Below are 20,485 nucleotides of genomic sequence, written 5' to 3' on the forward strand. Positions count from 1 at the left end.
GCCTGTCCCTGTTGGACCCCAACATGTCCTCCCTGTGTGACTGGCAGATGGAGTCGGTTGCCTGCTCTAGTCGCTCCATCAGCCTTTCAGGGGGGACAATGGAAGTGGCCACCCTATCCATGGCCTGAGCCATCATCTCGGATGATGCTGCCTGTTGTGTTGCCATACCGTAAATGGATTGCTCCCATGCGGTATTGCCAGGTGGCGTACGGCCACCACGTCGGCGGGCACCACACCTGTCTGGGGCAAGGCGAACTGCGCCTTGCTGTGCCTGCACTGCCTGAGGCTGCAGGACTGCATTCCCCCTCTGATCTGCTGGCCCAGGAACAGGATCAGATGTCGCGGAGTGTGACCCTGCATCCGTAACCACCAAAGGCGTAGCTGCCAACACTGACATCCCCATTGAGGGTTCTGACCCTGGTGCAGGTGGGTGGGACAGAACAGAATCCCTCCCTGGAACACTCACCTGCGACGGCACGTAGGTCTCATCCGAATCAACACCTGAGTACAGCTCGGGGGAGGTGCAGCCAGAGACACCCCTTGAGAGCACGACCTGCAGCACTTGTGGGTTCTCACCCACCACCACACCACGTCCCTCACTGGTGGTTGGTCGGCCCTCGGACCCCTCCTGGGTCTGCACCATCTCCACAACCCCAGCAGTATCCGGTGCGTCCTCCCCTGCAAAGACATAAAAACAGAGAAATGGAAACAGGCATTAGCACCATGGCACACAATGAGGGCTGAGAAGCAAGAGAACCAGTACTTGATTGACACATGTCCCACATGACTAAAACCCTCCCATGCATGCACCCTCACTGCATATGAAGGGCAGGCAAATGGCACACACTGATGACACCAAGATGGAAGATGAACACATTTTCTGCATGCTGCCTGGCAGTGGCATCACACATTGGCCTGTGATTGGCAGGTGAAACACACATGCCATCACACAGATGGCATGTACCATTGCTATTGAGTGAAGATGGAGAGGAGGGCAGCACCTATTCATTCAGTCCAGTTCCCGCATGTAATAGCTTTTCTAATTCTAACAGGTCAGATTTTTCACCTGGAGCTGCCAGTCTGAAATGGTCCAATTGCACAGGGACATGTGTGAACAAATGATATCCAGGTAACAAAGTCACTCCACTTTACCATAGCCATGTCAGACATGTGACTAGTGGACTGCGACATGCCTAGTAAAGGTGGTGGAATGCAAACAATCTGCCTGAATGAACAGTGAAAAATAAGCAACAATGTTGTGGCAAGGTGACACTTCAAGGGCAACTGGCGTGCAGTTGGGCTAGATGTCTACTGTTGGCAGAAGGGATACTGCTATGGCCAAATGCAGCTGCGCAGGATGTATTGCATGAAGCACATGGCTGACCCATACGACTCAGGCGCACACACTCTCACCTGGCACACAAACAGAAGCCCTCACACACACACCATGCACATGGATGACACACACATGCATGTGCACTCACCGGACAATGCCTCGTAATCAGCCAGATCTCCCACGCCTTGGATCTGTTCCTCCGTGACGTAGGTCCCAGCGACTGACTCATGTGGAGTGAGTTCCATGTCTACTACTGGAGACCCACCTCCAGTCACTAGAGTTGCGGCATGACTTGAGGCCAGCTTACTCTTTGCCCTGCGCTTTAGGTCATTCCAGCGCTTATAGCAATCATTGGCTGTGCGCCTCACGATTCCAAGGGCACTTACGATGTCCGCAACGGTCTGCCAGTGTGCCTGGCGTTGTGCAGGTGTGGTCTTGGATCCTGCAACAATGACCATCTCGTTGTCATGTGCGGACACATACTCGACAAGTGCATTCAGTTCGTCATCCGTGAAGCTGGGCTTCCTGGACGGGCCGGACTGTGTAGCCGTGTCTGGGGCATCAGCCTGTGCCGGACGAGCACTCTTCCTCTTCCGCTTGGAAGGTGGTGGTGATCCTGAGTGTCCTGCGCCGCTCTGGACACTAGGGGCAGGAGCCCTGGTGGACTCTGTATCAGGAGTGTGGGATTGCACACTCAGCATGGGAGTTGGTGCAGGCATTGGCTCTAGTGTGATGGTGTCAGGGGGAATGTCAGCAGCATGGACTAGGACCGACACTGTCCTGGCTGGGTGTGTGAGGGCTGGGGTGGATGGAGCCGCAGCTGCCCCTGCAGCCTCTCCGCCCTGCCTACTTGGTGCAGCAGATGACCTTGCTGCCCCAGATGCACGTGGCATGGTGACATCAACGTGCACCAGCGCACGTGTCATAGGCCTGCTGACCTGGAAGTCAGCCATGGAGTCAGCCAGGTCTGGTGCCACAATGGGCTGGTCCAACAAGGGCTGAGCATGGATGGTGTCAGCCACATCAGCCTCAACGGGAGGGGGGGGGATTATGGGTGCCCTTGACTGATCCTCCACACATGGGGGGACAGGCTCACCCTGCAAGTAACGACCACGTCCCCTACCGGATCCACCACAGCCACCACTTGTGGCTCTTCCACCTTTGCCACCCTTACGGAATCCTCGCCTCCCAGCCATGGCACTGATGTAGATGTGCGTATGGGAGTGGCTGTAAAGTATTGTCCTGGGCAATTGGGGGTCAAAAGGGTTGGCTACCAGATGGTAATTGTACCCTAGTGCTCTTGCAAGGCTGATTGTAACCCCTGGGGAAAGATGACGGGTCACGCTAAGCACAGGAGCCCCAAAAAAGGGAGATGACGTGCACGCAACCCCTCCTAGACCACGTGTGCAGAAAGAAAAACCTGCACTACGCTGTGGCACCCAGTAACACAAGAATGAACGTATGCGTGTCACACGCAGCCTAGAATGACCTCTGAAGGGGTAGGCTACACACGGGGCAAGCACAGATGTTAGATACGTGCGTGACTCACCGTCTGCCAGGTAAAAGAGCGTGAAAAAGTAGCGCGTTTGGTTGGCAACACCCCCGCCAAAAGATTATTTGTACGCTGTCTGAGGAGACAGGACAACAGTAGAAGGGAACACTGTTTGAGGGAACAGGCCCAGGTAAACCAGTAAAAGAGAAAAAAGAGAAAAAGCTGTCAGAGGTAACAGGGAATACGAACTTGAAACGCCGTGAAGTAAATTGCGTGTGAAACGACAAGAAGTACAGAATTCACCCACTCGCTCTCCACGAAAAGCACGTACAAGGAAATGGTGTTCTACACGTACCTTTCATACAGGCCCACACGTCCAGCGTCACTTACGCGGCGTGTACGCGCTAGGGCCATTTCCACCAATTACACGCTTTGTCACTTCTGCGTGTAGGGCCATTTCCACCAATCACACGCGATGAAACTCTGACGTGCAGTCTTTCCACGTGTGCTCCGTTATCACGTGCTGTGTGGGAAACACCCGTGCGGGTCACGTCACAGACGCACTTACGCGCTGAGGGCCTTTGGTCCAATAGAATCGTGTATGCGTGCTGACGCGCTTACGCGCTAAGGGCCTTTCCTCGATTTTCACGCTGACAATCAGGATTTTCACGTGCAAAATCACTCCGTACCAAGCTGGCCACGCGTAAGCACACGGAAGACCACGCTCCTGCCCAGAAGGCCGAACTACTGCCCCCCAGAGCCCCGAGCACGCTCCCACCTGCCATCTGCTGCTGCCTGACTGCCTGCTGCCCACGTGCACTGCCATTTGCTGCCTGCACATCAGCCAGGGGTGCTGTTGCTGTGACCACCCCTGCTGGAACCGAAGACTCCCGACTGGAATTCCATCGCTCCACAGCCCAGCCCCAGGACCCAGTTGCCCACCCACTCCTGCCTCTGGGGTTGTCATGTCGGGGCAAACACCATCTGTGACCACTGACAACCCCCGGCCAGAGAGGCAGAGGGGCACCAGCTTCAGTGCCACCGAAGTTGGTGTCCTGGTGGAGCAAGTCCTGGGGCAGTATGATGCCCTCTTTGGAAGTTCCCGCGCCGACAAGGAAGGACGGACTCGGATCTGGACTGACATCGTGACTGCCATCAACGCGGAGGGGGTGGCAGTCCGGGACTTACAACATGTCAGGAAGCGCTGGGAGGACTACAGGTCCAGGACCCTGAACAAGGCCCGGCGCCACTTGAAGGCAGCGGATGCCAAGGGGCGCCGGGGCCACTTGTCGGAAGAACAGATGGGGGTCCTGGAACGCATATCCCCAGCGCTCCACGTCCAGGTCCTAGAGAAGCAGACCCGTCTGGAGTCGAGCGGTGAGTGTACATGCATCCTGATTGTGAGCAGTGCGTGTGGTGATTATTCGGTATTGTGCAGGTTGCACATCTGTTTGTATGGGGTCGAGTATGGGTGGGGGTGTACAGGGCTGTGGGGCTGACGCATGCAAGGGCTGTAATGTGTGAGACATGGATGGTGCTTGTGTGTGTAGGCTTGCATGGCAAATGCAGTTGTGCGTGCACACATGTTTGTATGAATGTGTATGTAAGTAGACATGTCCGTGATGTCACGCATGTATGTTGTTTTCGGCTGCATGTATGAGCACTGTGTACATGTGCATGTGTGTGTATTTGACAAGGGTGCAACAGTGATGCAACATGGATGCATGTGACAGCGGTATGTGGAAGCCTGATTGGCAGATGTGACATGGATGGCCGTCTGAACAGTACGACACTTGGCAGAGGTGTACACATGCATGCAAGTGTGGTGGTGTGTGTACATGTGTGGTGCACTTCCTGTGTTGCATGTGATGTCTGGCTCCCCTTTGGCTGCTGATGCTGTTGTATGTGCATGGATGGTGCTGGCAGTTGCGATATGGCTGTGGTATGGCTCATGTGTGCGAGTTGCAATGACATGTGTGTTGGGGATTGTGATGACATGTCTGAGGTTTGCCAATGCCACTCATGTGCAACTGTCATGTGTGTATGTGTCCATTGTACAGTGCCCTGATGCCTGTGTTTTGTTTCTCCCTGTCTGCAGCGTCAACTGATGAAGAGGGCGGAGAAGGTGCTGTGGAGCACAGCGGCGGGGATCCGACCGCCAGCCGGAGACGCAAGGCCCGGCTCCCCTCCCGTGTTGTCATCTCGTCGGGGAGTGAGGAGTCCGGTGCCGCGTCCCAGGCCGCAGCTGCCGGGGGGAGGTCCAAGAGGCGGAGGTTGCAGTTGGACTCCTCGGCAGCAGAAGGGGCAGCTGGGACCCCACAGGGCCCAACAGGGGAAGATGGCACGGAGTCATCCAGGTTGGTGGGGGGTTTGGTGGAGGAGGAGGCCGTGCAAGCACCAGAGACGGGGTCTGGAGGTGGGGATCCCACTGGTGCTAGTGGTGCAGTGCAGGACCAGGGACAGGAGGCAGCACAGGCCGCCGCGGAGGTGCCTGTGTGCAATCCTGTCCCCGATCCTGTCCCTGCATCATCTTGCACCAGCAGGGATGCCTACGTCCAGACCCGTTTTCAGGCAGGGGATGAGCTGACGTCAACTGGCCTTCCTCTGCCTGCGGACGTGGCCATCCAGGTCCGGGTTGAGCCTGTCCTGGCTGGTGTGGCGTTGCGTCAACGGGCCATGCGAGGTGACCTGCAGTCTTTTCATGGAGAGACTGCACGTCATCTCGAATGGCTCGTTGACCACGTCAGCCTGCTGGGACAGGTCACCCAGGCCGGATCCCTCCGTTTGATGGGGCTTGCTCCGACCCCCTCCTCAACTGGACCCCCTACGCGCCAGTCGTCCTCTGTGCCATCTTCCCACCCATCAGTCACCTGGGTGCCCTGTGGAGCTGCCTCTGACGGTGCGGCCAGGCTGGTGGAGGAGGCATCCCTGCCACAGTCGGGAGTCGGAGGTCCAGCAGGGGTGGCCACATCAACAACTGCACCCCAGCCGGCGGAGGATGTGCAGGCAGCAGGAGGCAGTGCACGGGCAGAGGCAGTGCAGCAGCAGCAACATGGTGGGAGACATGAAGGCTCGGGGCTTTCCACATCGGAGGGGCAGGCATCGGCCGGAGGGCAGGGGGGGGACCCAGGACAGAGAGTGTCTTCCGTGTGGCAGCGGTTGGGCCACGCCATAGGTGCGGAGCGGCGGCGGGCGGAAGAGGCGCGGCTCACAATGGTCAGGACGGAGAACTCCATGCGGAGGGCCCTGAGGCGGGCCGAGTGCCTCGAGGCAATCCGCAGGGGGTTGGAGGAGGACACGGCGTCGTCCCTGCGGACCCTCGGGGCCATGGAACTGGACAGCCTCCGGGACATCGAACAGGAGTTCGATGATGCCCTGGCCCGGGACACCACGGAGTGAGCCGCTGGACTTGCCCGCCGCCTTTGTATATAGTTCTTTAGTTTTAGGTTTCCTTTGTTTCTTATTATGATTTGGAGTCGACGGACACTGCTCCACTTTTTGTATATAGTTGATTTTTAGTTAGGTTTTTTAGTAGGTTTCCTTTGTTCAGTTGGGCTCATGGACCCTTGTTAGTTTTTAACATAGTTCTTTATTGCATAGAGATTTTTTTACATTTGACTTTGGACGACATTTTTTTGGATTATGATTTGCAGTTTTTTTTTTTTAATACGGACATGCACCTTATTTTTTCTCATTCCCATTGTAGTTTGTTTCCTTTCTTTAGCATTCTTTATTTTTTTCAATACAATTTTGTTTTCATACTTCACTGTGTGGTATCATCTCATTGGTTTCATGCATGTCATGTTGGGTGTTTTCCCATTCAATTGCAACCATTGTGTGTGACGGACATGGGTTCATTAGCTTCATGAACATTGGGGGTGTAACATGTAATTTACATTTCCATGTGGGTGAATGGGTTACTTGGTAGGGCTTTTTGGCTGTGGAGGCTGACCATTACGCACATGATTGGGGATTGTGAGGACCTGGTGGAGGGTGCCCCGGGTGGCTGGGGGGTGGGGGTGGTGGGAGACATGGGTGGGGGCCTGGTGGAGGGTGCCCCTGGATGCTGGGGGGTGGGGGTGGTGGGAGACATGAGTGGGGGCCTGGTGGAGGGTGCCTCTGCACTGCTGGGGGGTGGGGGTGGTGGGAGACATGAGTGGGGGCCTGGTGGAGGCTGCCCCTGCACTGCTGGGGTGTGGGGGTGGTGGGAGACATGAGTGGGGGCCTGGTGGAGGCTGCCCCTGCACTGCTGGGGGGTGGGGGTGGTGGGAGACATGGGTGGGGGCCTGGTGGGGGCTGCCCATGGTGGCAGGGGGGTGGGGGTGGTGGGAGACATGAGTGGGGGCCTGGTGGAGGCTGCCCCTGCACTGCTGGGGGTGGGGGTGGTGGGAGACATGGGTGGGGGCCTGGTGGAGGGTGCCCCTGGTGGCTGGGGGGTGGGGGTGGTGGGAGACATGAGTGGGGGCCTGGTGGGGGCTGCCCATGGTGGCTGGGGGGTGGGGGTGGTGGGAGACATGAGTGGGGGCCTGGTGGAGGGTGCCCCTGCACTGCTGGGGGGTGGGGGTGGTGGGAGACATGGGTGGGGGCCTGGTGGAGGCTGCCCATGGTGGCAGGGGGGTGGGGGTGGTGGGAGACATGAGTGGGGGCCTGGTGGAGGGTGCCCCTGCACTGCTGGGGGGTGGGGGTGGTGGGAGACATGAGTGGGGGCCTGGTGGGGGCAGCCCATGGTGGCTGGGGGGTGGGGGTGGTGGGAGACATGAGTGGGGGCCTGGTGGAGGGTGCCCCTGCACTGCTGGGGGGTGGGGGTGGTGGGAGACATGAGTGGGGGCCTGGTGGAGGGTGCCCCTGCACTGCTGGGGGGTGGGGGTGGTGGGAGACATGAGTGGGGGCCTGGTGGAGGCTGCCCCTGCACTGCTGGGGGTGGGGGTGGTGGGAGACATGAGTGGGGGCCTGGTGGAGGGTGCCCCACAATGCTGGGGGGTGGGGGTGCAGGGGTACATGAGTTGGACATGGGTGGGGGCCTGCTGGCAGGTGCCCCACGGTGCAGGGGGGTGGGGGTGGTGGGAAACATGCATTGTTGATCAGTAGTGCAAGGTGACATGTGGGTTGGCTGGGGGGCATGCCCATGGTGGATGGGCTGCCTGCGGGACATGAGCAGGGGTGCAGGGTACTCCCCCGTGGTGTGGGCTGCCTGCAGGGGCCGTGGAGGTTGTGGAGCGTACACCTGGGAGGACCCACACGGCCAATTCACGTGTAGTACTCCCCAGAACACCTGAAATACACATTCCCTGCTGAAATCGCGTGTGCAACTTCCCGCGCACCCCTGAAATACACGTACCCTGCTCGCACTGGGACAATCGCGTGTGGAATTTCCCGCGCACCCCTGAAATACACGTACCCTGCTCGCACTGGGACAATCGCGTGTCGTACTTCCCGCGCACCCCTGAAATACACGTACCCTGATGGAATCGCGTGTGGAACTTCCCGCGCACTCCTGAAATACACGTACCCTGCTGAAATCGCGTGTGGAACTTCCCGCGCACCCCTGAAATGCACGTACCCTGCTGAAATCGCGTGTGGAACTTCCCGCGCACCCCTGAAATACACGTACCCTGCTGAAATCGCGTGTGGAACTTCCCGCGCACCCCTGAAATACACGTACCCTGCTGAAATCGCGGTGGAACTTCCCGCGCACCCCTGAAATACACGTACCCTGCTTGCACGGGGCCAGTCGCGTGTGGAACTTCCCACGCACCCCTGCAATACACGTTCCCCGCTTGGCGTTTGCTGTTTGCCAGCCCGCTGAACTGGTCCAGGGTTAGCGCAGCCCTTTGCGATGATTTAGCGATTTTGATGGCTTTTCCTTGCGCGAGGGCGTTCTTGGGGGCGTTACTGGCGCTGCTGCAGGGTCGCTGCGATTCTCTGCGCCACGGCTGGTTTGGAAGCCTAAAATCCATGAATACGCTGTGCGCGGAAATCGGTTTTAGCGCACGTGCCTGGCGCAGTCAATCGCACGCGGACACTCTGCGCCAGCCGCTTGCGACACTTTTCTGCGAAATTCTATGAATTACCCTGTAAGGGTTCAAGGAAATGTCTGAGTTAAAAAGAAAAGCATTCACAACTAAAGCAATTAAATGAATTCAACAAAGTCTTTCCCATGGAGAAATCCTTAGAACCACTGGGTGGCTCTCTTCCCCTGGATATTAAGTTGGGGGTGGCAAGTGCCTTTTTCAAACCACAATTCCTTAAGGATGGCAAAAAGGTGTCTGTTTCAATCAACAGTTCCCTGCGGATTTATATATTCGGTTTAGAAAAGTTCTTGGGCAAATAATATGTTCCAGCTTTGGGTTGAGTTCATAAACAGACAAATTATTCAAACAAAAAAACAACTTTCATGGATCTCCTGGTGTACTCTCCTGCCAGGTATCTTTCCCACTTCATAGCGTCGTCATACTTTGGGTGTAGGGCCTGGTATGCTCTGACTGCCATGAATTCCTCTTGGGTCTTGTAATTCCCCTTATGTTTTCTCTGCCAGATGTGTTCCTTTCACCAGGACTTCTTTTCTTCTTTTCTGTTTCACTGTTCTTTAGTATAGCACAGTTGCATCACTTCACTATGCTTTTACTTTATTTGCTTGAGGAATTACTTGTTCCAACTTTCCCCACAATGACATCTCAGACATGGGGACTTGTTCAAGCTCTGCCGCTGTACTTATTTCAATAGTGTTACTTTGTTTAGGGTAATACTTGCTCCAACGTTCCCCACATTGATATCTCATACATGGGGTTTTGTTAAAGTTTTGCCTTTGTGTTTATTTGGTCGGTATTCAAATATTTTTGTTGCATCCATCTTCTTGCGTGCCTGTCGGTACGCTCTGGTGTCCCTAATGCCTCTGGGTAGACTCGCCAGTGTTTTGCAGTGTCCTGACCTGTGGCACGTTGTGGTGAATCTTCCTCCTTGGGCTGGATGGCCTCCCTCGCACTGCAGATGTTCCTTCCATGTTTGCAGCAGCTCTGCGCTTCCTCGCTGGCTTCTCTCCACAACTGGGATCAAATGCTGCTGCTTCTCGGCACGACCAGAGCTCCGCGGTCTCTGTGGGGGTGGGGGGGAGGCCTGCAATGTCTCTCCTGGCCTCGTACAACACCAGTAAGCTGCCTTCACAGTGGCATGCTGCTGCCTGTGAACACCTGCATTCTCAATCTCCACCACCACAGTCCTTCTACGTACTTCTGCCTCTGCCTTCCTCTTCGGCTTCGCTTTCCTCTTCTGGTCTCTCCTTCTCTCAAGTGTGGATACCATCTTTAAATGTCTTGCGCACTCGAGATCGATTAAAAACTAGTCTGCACATTCAAATTGGTGATTCTTTCAATCTGCATCGACTCCTTCTTCCTCGTCTCAGTACTTGATGAAGTCCCTAGTTTCTTGGATTTGTGAAATGATGTTCAAAATATTTGTTTAGAGAAAGTGTAGGAACAAGAAATGTTAATTGTGTCTTATGTCTGTGTGAGGTATGAATGGACTTTTGTCTAGGGTGGTGTGCAGGAAGGAGTTTCTGTTTTACAAGGGGAGGGACTTGGATCTTAACAAGCCATCAAGAATTTAGGAATTGAGGTGTTGTCTGAGAAGGGAAGAATACTGCGTGTCTCATGATGGGGGGTCACCACCTTCACCCAACAGCCATCTCCTCCCACATGATCCTCCCTGATGATACCACCCCCAGCTGCAGGATCGGGTAGCTTTGCCATCCGGTGGCCAAATGGGAGGTGTTCTCTGGCAGGGGATTCCGTGATGACTCCACAGGATTCATCACACCAGATTGTACCAAAAGTCAACAATCAAAGCCCACCCATTTTATGTGCATACATTGCTTTATTTGAATTGCAGTGTTCAGTTGCTTTTTTTTTTTATTTAAGTCTCTGCATATGAGCAATGTTGGTGTAATCCTTTATAGGTTTTGTGAAGAAATTCTGATTGGGAAGAATGTAACAAAACACAAGAGGTGATGGCTGAAAGTTTTAGAATGTATCTTAACCTCTGGCATTGCTCTGGACATCCCTTCAGACTATAGGCCTTCACCTGCCAAGCCATTACAGAAGGGGAAATACCATATGCAAATCAGGCAAAAAAGGGATAGCCCAGCCCGAACAGCTAAATCACATCCCTTCTGCACGAGACCAGAAGCATCCCCAGACATGTTTCAGTCATTAAAGAAAGGTTGTCTTTCCCATTTCATGGCTTGGCAGACAGATAGTACGATGGTCTGGAGGGTTTCCGAGAGCTATTGCCAGAGGTTTAAGATTCATTCTAAACTTTCCAGCCATCATCTTTGTTTTGTTGAGAACGTAACTACACACAGGAGATGTATCCCTTCTGGAGAAGCAGTGGGAGGTAGTTGGACTTTAGGACTCCCTACGATTATGATCTACAAGCAACATGAAATGGATTAATAATATAAATGTGTTCCTATGTAGTACTTAATGGCGAATTCATACAACTTGTGTTGTGTTAACCGGTGTTATTTAGCCCATTTAAAGGTATTTATCCATTACTGAAGGATACAAGTCTGTCGCCCCTACAACAGGATTCACAAGTGCGAGAAGTCTGTTTATCTGGGCTAGTCATTTAGAAATAAATAGTTGCATGTCATTATGTTAGGGAGAATTCTCTGTTTAGGCTGAATTTCCTAACCTAGTGAGTCCCCCAGCAGCTTTGCTGGATTTCTGGAGTTTTTTTTTCTCCTGCCAAGAGTGAGTCTCTTTTCTTCACACTCTTGGACATGATTTGAGGGGTTCCTTTGACTGTTAATGTGTTTTATGGGCTATGGGGTCTTTTACTCCATAGGGTCTCATGTGTTTTTACTATATGTGTTACACAGCACCCGCAGTGACACAGGGGTGTCATAGTGACATCCCACGATAGACTCCATACCCTGAGACTGACTGTTTCCCAGGGCATGTAAAGTCACCATTGGCTTTACTAGTCCCAAATTATGAACAGAAACCAGTACAAACCATCCTATTGTGGACGTACTGGTCGGGGCAATTCGATTGCCCCAGGGTCTGTTAATCGAGGGGGCACGTCTCCGTCCCCCCTGATCGAGTTTTGGCTGGTGGCAGTGGATACTACTTTTTATATTTGACCGCGAATATATCTCTATGGGATTTTCCCATTGTTCGAGGCTACCAACTTTAATTATTTAATTCTCATATCCTCGAACATACCGCCGGTTTATTTATTTAATATTAATTTGCCGGTTGGTATTTTTTGCCAGAACTCGATTCTAAAATGGCGTTTGTGTTCTCTTCTGTGACTCCAACCCAAGTCGAGCCCTTTGTTCCACTTTTTGGCGGGCTTCTCCACAGAAGCCTCCAAAAGTGGTTCCACTCTGTCTGGGAACCACAGGGGGTGTGGGAGGGGGTTTAGGCACCCTGGACTGAGTTACCTTGGTAACTCAAGTCGCACTCTTGTGTGATTGGCCCAAGTGGTGAGCTGGCCGGCTCACCACTTAGCATGTTTGATTGACAGCTAGGCTGAGTGAATGGGGGTGTCCTGCATAAAAGCAGGGCTTTTGGGACTGGAAGTTTAGAAGTCGCCACAGGACCTGAAAATCCGACGAGGGAGAAGCTGAGCCGACCTGCTACGACGACACCACTGGGGGAGACCTGCGGAACAGACTCACCACTTCCCTATGACAGAGAAGATCTCCCGACTGGAGAGTCTTCTTCCCCTGACTGGTGGGCACAACCAGTTTACCTTCTTTTTCTCGCATCCCAGGACGTCTTGTGGTCGAATTGCCGTGCCAAGCACCCCGGCAACCGGATAGCCACTTACCACTGGACCGCAAATAAAAGGACCGCTTCTTTTAACTGAGAACTCCGCGGCTGGATTCTTCCCTGGGAGTGCAACGGACTCCTGTCTTCCTCCCTGACGAGATCCTCTCTTCCCCCGGATAAAGCACCGACTTCCATCCGCTGCCAGGAACAAATGCCCCCGCTGGAGTATTCTCACCACTTTAAGGTACCGTGTCCGCCAGGCCTCCCTTTCTAAAGATTGCTACAAGGTAATAATAATCCCTTAACCTTCTGGACTGGGCTGGCCGCCTTGACCATCTAACTGGTCCCTTTCTTTTGGTCCAACTCTTTCTGAACTGATTTCGAGACTTTTGGACACATTTCGACCGGAGTCTCTTAAAGTGGGTCCGGCCCTGTTAACTTTGACTTTACGGTTTTAACCTGCCTTCTTCTCCTACTGTGTTCTTCTGAAAGTGTTGGGATCTGTTTCTATCTTTGCTCTGCCTTTCTCTCCCTTTTAAACCGATTGATTAGAGTGCCATCTTCGTTAAGCGCTCACCGCTGTCTGAAAATAAGTGTTGCTTTACTTAAGACTTGTCTAATCGTTGAAGGGAGTGTGTATCTTTTAGTGACCGTGTTTTTGAACTGCTTGATATTAGTGCCTGTGTGTTTTATTAGATGTGGTTTTAAATAATATCTCTTTTACACCAAGCTCTGGTCAGTGTTTGCTTGTTCTACTGTGTTCTTTTGACCTATTGTGAATACTCTGTATACTGCCTAACTCTTCTTGAGGGAAGTCTGACTGCTCGGCCACTGCTACCAAGTGAATCTGTGTGGTACAGACTGCTACCAAGCGGGTTTACTGCCAAACACCTGTAGTCTTAAATCTTTTGCAGTGGTCCCAGGGGGAACTGCACAGGTTTCTGCCTACCACATTACATTAGTGCTAAGGCACTGGCATGTACATGAGCACAAAAGTACATTTTTTAGCGTTTTTCTGGGGGGGGAGATTTTGTTTTTAAATAAATGTAAGGGATTCATGTAAAAAAAAAGAGAGTGGGTGGTTCTTCTCTGCACCTCTGTAAAGCAAAAAGCAACAAAGACATAACTTAAAACCACTGTACTGTGTGAACATCTCTCCAAAATGACCTGGAGCCTGAAAAAAGTAGGCTGTCCATGAATCGTTCCTGTGATACCTTGCTATCAGTAAAGGAATGGGTGAACGGCAGTGTGCTCCTACACTGATGTATGGACATAAATCTAGAGCAATCATGTTTTATGCAGAATTCACTTACTGAAACTACATTTATGCATTGTGTTAAATGTACATCTTTGGATAAAATCTACTGCAGTGGTGCACTGGGCACTGGAGTCTTTTATGGAAGACCATATCAAATAAAAGCCACTATTGTTTTGAGTGAAGTTAAGGAAGAACATTATTCCCAGTCTACATGCCGTCCTGCTTAACATCTGAAAATAATAAAATGACAATTTATTGAGAAACACATTTGACATGATTAAGGTAGGTGGCAAGAAGTTTAAAAATGATTATCTTCTGATAGACTGAAGGCATCGAGACATATGTTAATGTGCTGCGCATTCAACTCAATTGTATACCGATTACTTAAGTATTCAGCATCTACTGCTTAAGACCATAGTTTGGTAATGGTCTTGTTTGGTAGTTTGTCTGTTTGGGATCTTAGAGTGCCTGAAACAGAGCGTTTTCTTTTCTCTTTTTCCCTGTAGTATCACAGAGCAAAATAGTCTTTTAGGTCCCATTATTCAAACTCAGCAAATTTGTTTGCAGTGGGCTTATTTCAAGGCCACTATAGAGATCATTTAAACTAGCTGCATATATACACAAAGCATCTGAAGGAGATGGGATTTCTGTACTGGTTCTGCTTTGAAAGTGAGGTTTTGGTGATCTAGCTTCCCAAACCAGCCCTACTCCCAGTGACGTGCAAACCCATCAAAAGGGGGGTGAATCTCAGGTGACCATTGTAAGCCACAGATTGGTTTGCAATCTGAACCCCTTCAACCAGAACCAGGCAGACAATAGGTGCTCTCAAGGTAACTGATGGGGTGCTGTGCTACTAGGGCAGCTGTATTTGCTTCTTGAGGAGGTATGTAGAAGGATATTCTCGCCCATTCACCAAGTGTTGAGCCAGCCGACCGGGGATTGACTGGAGGCCTTTAAGTAATTATGGTGGGGGATGCTCACTAGTTGCCGCAAGGAGTGCTTGCTGTGCGATGTATGGTATTTGCCATTACCAGTTAATGCCTCCCGCCTGGGTGATCCCAATAGAAGATTGCAGCCCCTCTGTGGCGTAACGAGAAACACTCCACGCACATGACAGACTGAGCCAATTTATGCAGTACTTGCCAGGGGTCGACCCCCACCCTGGGTTTTATAGGAAAGTGGGAGCTGCGCCACTTGCCAACTTTCAGCTAATTAAATTGGACCTAATTCAGGAACAATCAAGTGGTGCACCCACATGCCCTTTCTTAAAAGATGGAGATGGAAAACTGCAGTGAGATATGGACTTCATTTCTTTTTCAACTTTCATGTGTCTGGTGTAGTCTCCTGCTCCATGGTGATGTGCCTTCCTGGATGATGTGGGGCCATTTGAAGATATCTCACTTTTATCTTGTCTATGTACCCTGTGAATCTTTGCCACCAGAGCGGCCATGCTTGCCAACCTTTCCTTTGGCATTGGGTGGAGGGAGAAGTCTGTGAGTTGGTTTTCCATGGTTATGGGCGTTCAAGACCTCTCTATTCCAATTTGTCTAGAAGAATCCTTTAGTATGCCCTATGAGGAGACTCCAAAATAGTAGACGGGCAAGAGACCTGCAGCGCTACTTGAGTTAGATTGCCACCCCAACTCTTGATGGACAAAGTAAGGTGACTCTCTCTCTCTCCCCAAAATCACAGCAGAACCTTCCACGGAACCCATACTCACTAAGCAGGACTTGATGTAGTGCTTAGATGTGCTTCAAGGCTGCCTAGTGCAAACCTTTCAGGAACTATTTGTGCAAACCTAGGCTGAACTTTACACATGTGGTATGACGCCCTGACTGCACCAACTTGATGGAAAGATTGACTCAAATGACAGGGAGAAATTAATTCTTCTCCCTACAAGCCCCTTGTTGATACACGCAAACTGTCCCACAATCTAGAATTCCACTGCAAGTATTTGGCAGATAAATCAAGGATGTAAAATATCTGAATTACAAATCCTAGTGAAGGAGTGGAGTACTTGGATATGTCTTGCATCCAGGTGGTGGTCAATGAAATTCTAGAGGCTCTTGCTTTGAATTCCATTCAGATTCAAATGATCCATCACATAGGAACAACACAGAATGCTAGTGAAACTAGGCCAAAGATCATAGTCTTGCAGCTCACCTCTTTGGGAACTGAAGATACGCTATTGTGTGGAAGTGAAGTTGTGAATTGTGTTCTCTTTCTGGAGTCCATAGTCTTCCATTTGTAAAGTTGCTGTCACTGAATGTACAGGGACTATATTGTCTGGTGAAGAGAAAAAAAATAGGATGGCTCCTACTGGATGACTGCACAGCCACCTACATTCTTCAGACCCACTCAAGACAAATGCCTTCACAAACTGGAGACATGCAGCGCTACTGGAGCAAAATTGCCACCACCGATCTGGTTCACATGGACAAACAGTTGAACCTCTGCCCAAAATCATGGTGGAACTTTGACATCCATTGAGTTCTAAGCAAAGAGCATTTCCACAAAACATTCGGGTCTCTGCAACCTCGAAGACCTATGAAATGGTGCTTGCCTTTCACAAGGATAAATGTTTCAGATTAAAGATCATATCTTGGGTAACAAGGGCAGAGATATATGCAACTGACTGTTGGAGTGGGGGGGGGGGGTCACTTAATCTGATGGCACTCTGTGCACCTAATTTGTGACATGGCACTTTTGTCATAGACCTTCTGAACAAGGACTCTGAAGAAGAGTTAATTATAATGGGATATTTCAATATGGTTTTAGACCTCAAGCTGGACAAGTCCCTTTACAGAACTGTTAATAATGATGTGCCACAATGGTTGGAAAAGTAAACCTGGAGGGAGGCATTGTAGATGCCTGGAGGGAAAGATATGAGAACCTGACAGGATGCACATTCTATTCTTGAAGCCTTGTTGCCCCTATTCCAGTATAGCACTTTTACTTATTCATACTCCTCTATTAGGAACAGCTTCAGACGTCTTATTTGTTCATAACTGTGCTCTGTTAACCCCAATAAAAAATGCTGCATTTTTGAAAAATTGCTAAAAGCTCTGAAGGTAAGGATGATCTGGCCCTTCCCGGCTTCACAGCTTATTTCAATGTGACTCAGCTACGGATCATTCTTGAATGGTGCCATAGGGACATGGACAAAATGTGTCTTACTGGGTTATGCCATGGTGGGCATGTCTTTAACTGGGGTCCGGTGACTATGAAAAAAAACCTACAAATGTATACATTACCAATGCTACTTGCATGATTTCCTAAACTTGGGATCATTTAATCTCCAAGTATGAACTTATCACTTTCCTTACATTTTACACCAATCCATTACCACCACAACTTCATTCGTACCTTAGCCTTTACCAGGAGGAAGAAAGGGTGAGGGGAAGGGTTGAGTGTAGAATGGTGGGATGTGCCTGTATGGGAAGAAGTGAAATCTTTCAGCAATGCCAGGTGTATTACTTAAGCAAGATAGACATTTGCAATGGGATTTCATGCAGAAATGGTATCAAGTGAGATGTGCAATCCTTAAGCAAATACATTCATCAAAGAGCAGCCTGACTGAAGACAATTCATGACTGACCTCTTAACCTAGGGAATGTTCCCAAACACCATTGATGTTTGCGTCTGCAGCCTCTGAAGATGTGTTATATGTTTGGGGGTTCTTTTTCAAACCTTAAGAGGTTCTGCCAGGAAATGTTTACCTCTATAAGGGTCATGGGATTCCAGTGCTGGAAGATGAAGCATTGTGCTTTTAAGTATGGCCAGTTTCCATATCAGTTTAATACTGACTGAAAAATAATTCATGAGTTAACTCATAGCTTTGTTGGTTGTGGCAGGCAGTTGGTGGCGGAACTTCCCCACACCCTCGCTCATGGTATCGAATCAAAAGATATAGGAGCTCATGATAATTGAACAGATGACCTACTCCTTTACAGCCTCACCGGTTGCTTTTTTCTTTTACACCAGTATCAACCTTTTGACTCAAGATCTCAATGCATACCTCCCCACAGAGATTTAGAATCATGAATATTTTCTGGATATATTCACATTTTATTGTGCTCCTTTTCAGTGGTCTTCTCAATAAGGTGCAACTCTGGCCTAGAGATGAAGGGATTGAAAGCATGCCATTGCTCAATTCTATTTTCTTGTGGAATGGAGGGGCGGGATCTTATGGAGGAGGTTTATGTTCTAATTTTGTTATTCCCTGGGGGTTAGCTTCACTCGGTGCAAGTGGGAGCCCAGAAGTATGGAAGAATGAGCTTATGATTTTTTCTTTTTTGTGATGTGCTGGCAGCTCGTTGGTGTCACTGCCATCCTAATGGCTGGCTAGACACACAGGCCCATGTCCACCATCTAGTACATTTCTGTGCGTTTCTCAAACTGCACATTTATTTAAAACGCTCTACTCTTCGGGCTATTGGGTGAAGCTAAAGGAGAACGTTGCCACGTGTGTCTGTCATTCAATAGTAACTGACGGACATTAAGGTACATGCCTATCATGTGCCGTCATGCCTTTTAAGACCACTTCCCCTATGAAGATTGGTAAACCAGACTCGCTTGATTCAAAATGAGGACGGAGCTGTGGCCTCTGTTCTAGAATACATTTTTCTGTCTTTGTGAAAGCAACAGTAAAACATTGTGCACTTTTGTCAAAGCTTTGTTCTTTGTTTTCTTAGTCTTTAGATGCATATTTGATAGTTGCATCAATCTCAATCCCTGGTTGGTTGTGCCATATAGCATTTTTACCTTGTCTAGGTACACAACAAAGCAAAAAACATGAAGTAGTATAATAACCAATAATTTGGAACCAAAAGGATTAAATAACAAAATAAATTCCCCTCTATTATACTGCATCACCAGATTAGTTTGCGTTTTTCTGAATCTATTTTTCTGCTTTTATTACCTAATGCTTCATCCCTAAAGAGCAAGATGTTTGTCTGTTTTTTGGGTTGTAGCTTTCATATAGCAAAACATCTATAGATATTTTACCAACTTTGTTTTAATTAACTTTTCCTAACCACTGCATAATGTTTGAAATGCATTATTCTGCTACCACGACAGATCGTTTGAATGTCATTTGTTTGTAATTCGTGCATTAACTATTGTGTAATTTTGTAGGTGTTTGTCAAGTGCCATTTTGACTACAATCCATACAGTGATAACCTAATTCCATGCAAAGAAGCTGGATTACAGTTTTCTAAAGGAGAGATTCTTCAGATAGTAAATAGAGAAGATTCAAATTGGTGGCAGGTTGGTACAATGTTACATAGATTGTGTTTTATTTTATTTCACATTATTTCTAGCTTTACTGTGCATTGACCCAATGTTACATGATCATCCATACCAAGAAGTACATTTGTATTAATTTGTTTTACCATATATCCACAGAAATGTCCATATCTGTGCTCCCTTATTTCGATAATCATTCAGGCATTAAAAATAAAATCAACTTTACTTATGAATGCTCTTAAGTCAATTCTGCGTATTGGACTAGAGCCCTGTGGTGTGATTCATGTATTTTGGGGATTCACCGTTGTAAAAGTGCTCATCTGGGCCCTGAAGTTTGTGTAGGAGCTTGTGGTGCCTAGCAGGTTACCTTATTGCCTTCCCATCTGTGGAGCCCTCTCCCCATGTGCCTGGCGTTGCTGGCCTGCGGTCGACCCTCCCCTGGATTGGGTGATCGCTGGTTGCTATTAATGATTGCAAATACTCCGATAAACCCCTCTAGACCTTGATGCCAATGCTGGGACATCTCCAGCACCACCTTCCCATGCACACCCCCCCTCACAATCATCGGTATTGGTAATTCCCCTTCCCTTGCTTCTTCCCTGCCCCCCCCCCCCCACCGCCTTTGATTGGCAAATGTTAGTGTCCATCCCTAACTGTGTCATTAGTTTGACCAAGTACCTTGGAGTCCTCGGGGTAAATCAAAGCAAGGCCCGCTAATACCGTAATTAGCACACTTTTGGGCCAGGCAGGGTAAATGCATTAGCGCTTTCTCACCAGACATAAGTAGTGGAGGTACTCTAGCCAATGCAATCTCTGCTTGTCCAGAGGCATCTGAGCAACCCACTTCCTAAAGGACAGTCCAGACACTCTGCTAATCAACAGCCAGCCCAGACTCGGGGAAGGGGAAAGGATTGGAGCACTTTCTCTCTAGCTCTGGGCAGAGTGCCTTACCTATTGCTCTATCATCTATGGGCCTGGAGGAGCTACCTTTGTGGTACTCCACAGGCCTAGCTCTTACCTGACAGAGGACGACTTCCTGGGGGAGCAGAGATGGTAGGGACTTGGAGGGCAGACTGCCAACAAGTGTCCTTGGTGAAGCAAAGAAGCACAAATCCAGCTTCAGCTAAAAACTCAACCAATGCCCTGCTTGCAAGAGCCTATTGTTTGCAGTTGTGCAAGGTTGGAGGGCGCTAATGTTTCCTTCCTCAGACTGACCCTTTTTCTTTCTTGAAGTTACTATTTTACATTATCATAAGCTTTGTTTTTTGGAAGAATTTCCATACAAGCCAGATGTATACTGAAAATCTTCGTACAAAAAATGTAAATAAAAAAATGTATAAAATGGTTTCATCCAGATTTGACAAAGCCTGCACTATAAC

The 20,485-nt window shown here is 49.8% G+C and overlaps 1 protein-coding gene across 4 annotated transcripts in view; it reads left to right on the top strand.

The window, feature by feature from the left end:
• The window catches only part of PALS2 (protein associated with LIN7 2, MAGUK p55 family member), a 1,716,257-nt gene that overhangs the window by 890,809 nt on the left and 804,963 nt on the right, over positions 1–20,485 (top strand). For all 4 annotated transcript variants that reach the window (XM_069648194.1, XM_069648191.1, XM_069648193.1 and 1 more), the window contains one exon: positions 18,996–19,127. In XM_069648194.1, the coding sequence (XP_069504295.1) occupies positions 18,996–19,127 (132 nt within the window). The remainder of the gene's footprint in view (positions 1–18,995; positions 19,128–20,485) is intronic.

Source organism: Ambystoma mexicanum, chromosome 2q (assembly GCF_040938575.1).
Source record: "Ambystoma mexicanum isolate Mex_15411 chromosome 2q, UKY_AmexF1_1, whole genome shotgun sequence".
Lineage (NCBI taxonomy): Eukaryota > Metazoa > Chordata > Amphibia > Caudata > Ambystomatidae > Ambystoma > Ambystoma mexicanum.